General features: G+C 38.9%; 1 protein-coding gene across 2 annotated transcripts; it reads left to right on the top strand.

The window, feature by feature from the left end:
- Nucleotides 1–1078: 1078 nt before the first annotated feature.
- Nucleotides 1079–5211, top strand: arsa (arylsulfatase A). Of its 2 annotated transcripts, none has more exons than XM_020611085.1 (8): nt 1079–1388; nt 1495–1603; nt 1983–2201; nt 2445–2614; nt 2830–2954; nt 3212–3339; nt 3424–3526; nt 3632–5211. In XM_020611085.1, the coding sequence occupies exons 1-8, from the start codon at nt 1117–1119 to the stop codon at nt 3925–3927; spliced, it is 1422 nt and encodes a 473-aa protein (XP_020466741.1). In that variant the 5' UTR covers nt 1079–1116; the 3' UTR covers nt 3928–5211. The 2 variants fall into 2 exon arrangements, with proteins under 2 accessions (XP_020466741.1, XP_020466733.1); XM_020611077.1 differs by having other exon boundaries at nt 1495–1735.
- Nucleotides 5212–5646: the final 435 nt, after the last annotated feature.

Here is a 5646-nt window from a genome sequence, read left to right as displayed (position 1 = left end):
ACAATCATCTGACGTGAAGGGTGCAGAAACAGCTGTATAGCCACAGTAGGCTGGGGCTAGTTACAGGACACGCACTTTTTCATGTCATATTGATACAAACTTATGTTTCAGAAGCTTTCAAAGTGCAGTTGAGTACAGTGTGACAGTGAGAAACACGTAAAGAAAATACAGCTCCCCTTGGCTATACTGAGTGATCCCTGTCACCTTAGCTTCATTTTCATGCCACAGTGGGCAGCGGAAAAGCCCTAAAAACCACTACCTGCTTCACACCAAACAGACTCTGCTGCAACTGGTGAATATAATGAAGCATTCAGCAACTAAAGAGCAAGATATTTCCCTAAGAATTTGGTAGACACCAAAACAGAGCTCTAAGGAGAGATTTACAGCTGTCAGGTGGACAGAGACACAACACCCTAAGTAAATACACACCTTTGTATTGGAACGACACCTTTGATGAAGGCAATTTGTGCTGCAGCTGAACAGTACAGCATTATAATGAGAGTTGGGGCTTAGCGTGACCACACTGAAATAACTGAGATGAGAAAAAAATAGAAACACTGATTAGTATAATGCAATACAATAACACCACAGAAATCTTCCAAAATGATTATACACTTGAATCAACAGCTCTCTGAAACAGTTTAGACAAAGCCTGAACATTATCACCGTCATGAAGTGAGGATTTATTGCTATAATTTTTATTTTTTTTGCATTGTTGTGTTAGGGCACATTAGTTTTAGGTAGGAGTACCTAATAAACTGCCAACTCAGAGTACATTGTTGCAAAGTATATAAAAAATATATAAAATTGACCTAACTGTTATAAGAATGCATACAAAAAAGAGCTGACATAACCACTGTGCCTCACATAAGAGTAGCAACTTTTCCATTATGCAAAATATCTAATAATTCCAGTGAAAACAGAGTGAAGTTGGGAACGTTGTTGTTTTAGATTTAGGTGTACAAACAGGAAAACGAAACCCTGCATTATAAAAGTAAATTAATTACCTGTATTATGCAGTGTAGTCCAAACATAATGTGTAGGACTACATTTTCGAGCCGTTCGTGACGTCAATTTTACGCGACAGCTTCTGATCATGTGACGCTTCTGTATTTTATGTCCTTTTTGACAATTTCTTATTTTGATGTAAACGTAGTGCGACGCAGAATGGGTTATATCTCGTTGTTGATTTTGAATATTTGTCTTTTTTGTACCTGTTCAGCTTCACCACCGAACTTCGTCCTGTTATTCGCCGATGATCTGGGTTTCGGGGATTTGGGCTGTTATGGACACCCCAGCTCACTCACTGCGAGCCTGGACGGTCTGGCTGCGAGAGGACTCCGGTTCACAAATTTCTACTGCACCAGCCCCGTTTGCAGCCCGTCCAGGTACTGTCCGTTTCTGAGAAGAATTGTATAGAACTATAATTAAAAACTGATACGTGCTCCTACTTCTCATAAATGACAGCCTTGTTTTGTAATGATGACTTTTCAGGGCGTCATTGCTGACAGGGCGCTATCAGACCCGCTCAGGTGTCTACCCAGGAGTGTTTTACCCAGGCTCTATAGGTGGTCTTCCTCTGAATGAGACCACCATTGCTGAGGTACTGAAACCTCTGGGCTATGCCACTGCTGTTGTAGGGAAGTGGCACCTGGGACTTGGTGCCAATGGGACGTTTCTTCCAACCAGGCAGGGGTTTGACCAGTACCTGGGGGTCCCTTACTCCCATGATCAGGTTACAAGTTAAAATATTTTAAATGTAATCTGTGATGATATTTCTTTAAAGTAGCTTTATGTGATTTGAATGAATGAATGAATGACACTTTATTACAGACTCAAGGTCCAGGTTCAAAACAAATAAAGCAATAAAAGAACAGTTTAAAACGAAACAATAAAAATAGAAAATACATAAAAACGATACATGATTTCTTTGCTGTAATATCTATTTTACTATCTCTTCTGTCTCCCATGTTTCTTCCCAGGGCCCCTGTGGGAACTTGACTTGTTTCCCTCCAGATGTTAAATGTTTTGGCACATGTGATGTTGACACTGTAACTGTCCCACTAATGTATAATGAGGTCATCAAGCAGCAACCAGTCAACTTCCTGGAACTAGAAAAGGCTTACAGTGACTTTGCAACCAATTTCATTACCACATCAGCAGAGAAAAAACAACCTTTCTTCCTCTATTATCCCTCCCATGTGCGTAAGCAACACTAACAGTCTTTGATAGAGTATCACTGTAGTGAGCAAAGTAACGCCTCACAATCACAGTCAGAATCAGAGCTCTTTCCTGATCAGTTAATTTCTCGAAAGGCTAAAAATGTGTTTTCAAAATGCAAGATACATGTCCAAGCATGTTTTTCACCTCTTTGATAGATTGTGATAATTTAGTGCAGTTAGACAGTATATTCTTAAATATTTGCACACTACTTTATCCTCCAGCACACCCACTACCCCCAGTATGCAGGACCAGGGGCAGCTGGCCTGTCTTTAAGAGGGCCATTTGGGGATGCTCTGTTGGAGTTTGACAACACTGTAGGACACCTACTGACAACCCTGGAGAAGACAGGTGTGATCAACAACACACTGGTCTTCTTTACATCTGATAACGGGTTGGTTTTCTTTCTGATTTACTTTTGTATGAAAATTAATCTATGACCTGTATCTGTAGTCACTTCTTACTATATGCAGACATTTTAATCTGCCTCCACAATAGCTTTAATACACTGAAATGTTTGTCCTCTTTTCATACGATGTATGTCCTCCTTGTGATATTGCAAATACTGTCTTGTATCAAATGATGCGTGATATCCGTCTCTGTATGTAGACCTGAAACGATGCGGATGTCCCGTGGAGGTAATGCTGGCTCTCTCAAATGTGGGAAAGGTACCACATATGATGGGGGCATGAGAGAACCGGCCATTGCCTACTGGCCAGGAACAATTAGGCCAGGTCAGGACAGCTTTGACTGGAAGATACTTGCAAAGCCAAAAGATGTTTTACTCTTGCACTAATCCAGAACTCATTCACATATACTAAGCCATTTTCTAAAGCATACCTTATGTGTTACACATATTTGATGCATTCCAGGCATCAATTCCTTTTATTTCAGTATACAAATATAATATTTAAATGAATGGGAGTTGATTTACACATGACTTTTTAGTGATTGCTGCTGCTTTCTCTTTTTTCTGTACGCATCTCTTTAGGTGTGACTCATGAGATGGCCAGCACTTTAGATATCCTCCCCACCTTCACAAGTTTGGCAGGAGCCAAACTGCCTCAGGTGATGCTGGATGGGGTCGACATGACAGAAATTCTTCTCAAACATGGAAAGGTAGTGGCATCATAATTCATAGTTATTAGTGATTTCAGCGCCATAAAAATACATTTAATGTCATGTTTAATCCTTTCTTTGCAGAGTAAAAGGGAGACAATTATGTTCTACCCTACTGATCCCAGTGAGAAGTATGGATTGTTTGCTCTCAGATTGGGGAAGTACAAGGCCCACTTCTACACTCAGGGTACACTATACTTCATATACACAATTTATTGAAACAACATGATCATCCATAATTGCATAGAACAGTGGTGTTTTTGACTCCTGGTTGTTCATATTTATGTATCAGGTTCTACCCACAGTGCTACTACCCCAGACTATGACTGCTCACCATTAACAGTCCTCGAGGTCCATGACCCCCCTTTGATTTTTGACCTGGAGGCTGACCCCTCAGAGAATTACCCTCTCTCATTGGAAGGGCGACCTGATCTGCAGGCCGTGCTGGAGAAAATTAAGATAGTCAAGAAGCAGTTTGAAGCCTCCATGGTGTTTGGAGAGAGCCAGATATCAAAAGGAACAGACCCAAAGCTGGAGCCTTGCTGTAATCCTCAGTGCAGCCCCAAACCGAGGTGCTGCCATTGTTGATTGGATAAATTCTCACAAGGGCCAATGAAGATAATGGTGGAAAGCAAAGAGGTACTGCACTGGTTTTATGCTAAAATTGCTCAATGAAAACGCAAGATGTGCAGGATTTTGTAATTGTCTGATTATGCATTGCTCTTTGTTTGTGGACAGCTATACTTTAGTTACTTATAAATACTGTAAACAGTCTGTTTCCACAGGGAGAAGATGATTTGTTTAAATGTTAATACTGATTAGGAACTACACTAATGCACTTTATAACAAACATGATTCCTAAAAAAAGATGTACATAGAAACATTTTAGGAGATGTGACTAAAGGAGTAGACTGTAAAATAGTAATTTGGGAGGGGTAGTTTAAATGAAAAGCATAGTGGGCACAGCTGATAAACCTCTGTTCTGTCCTATAGTATGGGCTATTGTGTTTTAATGATATGAATGAATGAATAATGTTTTTGCTGATAAAATCTACACACAATTTTATGTCCACCACACTGTCTGTCAAAGACAACATAGATACAGGGTTGTGACAGCAGCTGTGTGATACATCAGATTTAAAATGGGTGTTTATAAAGAAGTTGTTTACTTCTTTGCATCATACTGTACATGGTGTTCACTGCTGTATGCCGGTAAGTTATGGTCCTGTGTTAACCAAGTTTAATGCAGTAGATCTTTGACTAGAGGCATGAAACCCAGCATATACATCATGTGATACTCTATGGGTGGACGGTATAGTAGGCTTTGCGACATCTGGTGGCCAAACAGAGAACTGCAGGTTGGTCCTTATGAGCGTCATGCAGGGTTAAAAACACTGCATTACTGGTGCAATGCCACCAACAGGGCACTGTAAAAACAAAATAATCAAGAGTAGATCTGAACAATAAAGACAGTAATAAAGGTTTTGGACACCAAGCATATATTTTATTCATAAGACCAAACTCATGACAAGGCAGAGTGATTTTTTTGTCTTTTTGTTTGTTTGTTTTTCTCTTGAATTTTACAAGTCCTTGTTTGTGAAGGTACAAGATAGGATATGTTTGTTCTGTCACATACTGTTTTGCTCTAGGTATACGGTGAAGAATCGTGAAGAATCTTGTTAATGTAATAGTCAAATATTTGGTTCAACTGGTAATGTGTCTCAGCAGGTATATGGGACTATCCTCAGTCTTTTTATTGTGTAGCTGTGTGAACAGAAGGATTTTAATTAGGCTGTAACAATAAACAAAAAAGAAGAAAATAGATAAAATTTTTCGATTTAGTGGGATATAAGACTGCTGTGTTTATGTATAAAGCCAGGAACAATTTATTACCTGGTGGAATTCAAAAACTATTTAATGAAAGGGAAGGGGGATACAATTTAAGGGGTCAGTTAAATTTAAAAATTCATGCTATACGTACAACCAAAAAAAGATTTTGTATTTCCATAAGTGGGGTAAAACTATGGAATAATTTAAGTGTGGACATAAAAAATAGTAATAGAATTGACGAGTTTAAACATAAATATAAAGGTATGTGTCAATCAAGATACATGCAAATTTTTTTAGTATATTACTTGTGTGGTGTAGAAGAGAATTATTTATGTAGAGATACTGCTTGCAAACCAATGATGTAAGATGATGTCATGGGGTAGGACTGGATAAGTCTGACTTCTTCCTACTCCATTCAAGCATGTACTAGGTATAAGCAAATTGATATTGGATTAGCATTTGTTGGATATGTGTAAA

This window comes from Monopterus albus, unplaced genomic scaffold (assembly GCF_001952655.1).
Source record: "Monopterus albus unplaced genomic scaffold, M_albus_1.0 scaffold5.1, whole genome shotgun sequence".
NCBI lineage: Eukaryota > Metazoa > Chordata > Actinopteri > Synbranchiformes > Synbranchidae > Monopterus > Monopterus albus.
The sequence above is the reverse complement of the archived record's forward strand: the minus strand, read 5'-3'. Positions and strand labels throughout refer to the sequence as shown.

Bases quoted from the DNA above. Each gene is read 5' to 3' on its own strand.
- arsa (XM_020611077.1), top strand. From the start codon at position 1,117: ATGTCCTTTTTGACAATTTCTTATTTTGATGTAAACGTAGTGCGACGC. The intron at 2,615-2,829 runs GTTGGTTTTCTT...CTCTGTATGTAG, and splicing joins TTCTTTACATCTGATAACGG to ACCTGAAACGATGCGGATGT. The intron at 2,955-3,211 runs GTCAGGACAGCT...GCATCTCTTTAG, and splicing joins GCCAGGAACAATTAGGCCAG to GTGTGACTCATGAGATGGCC.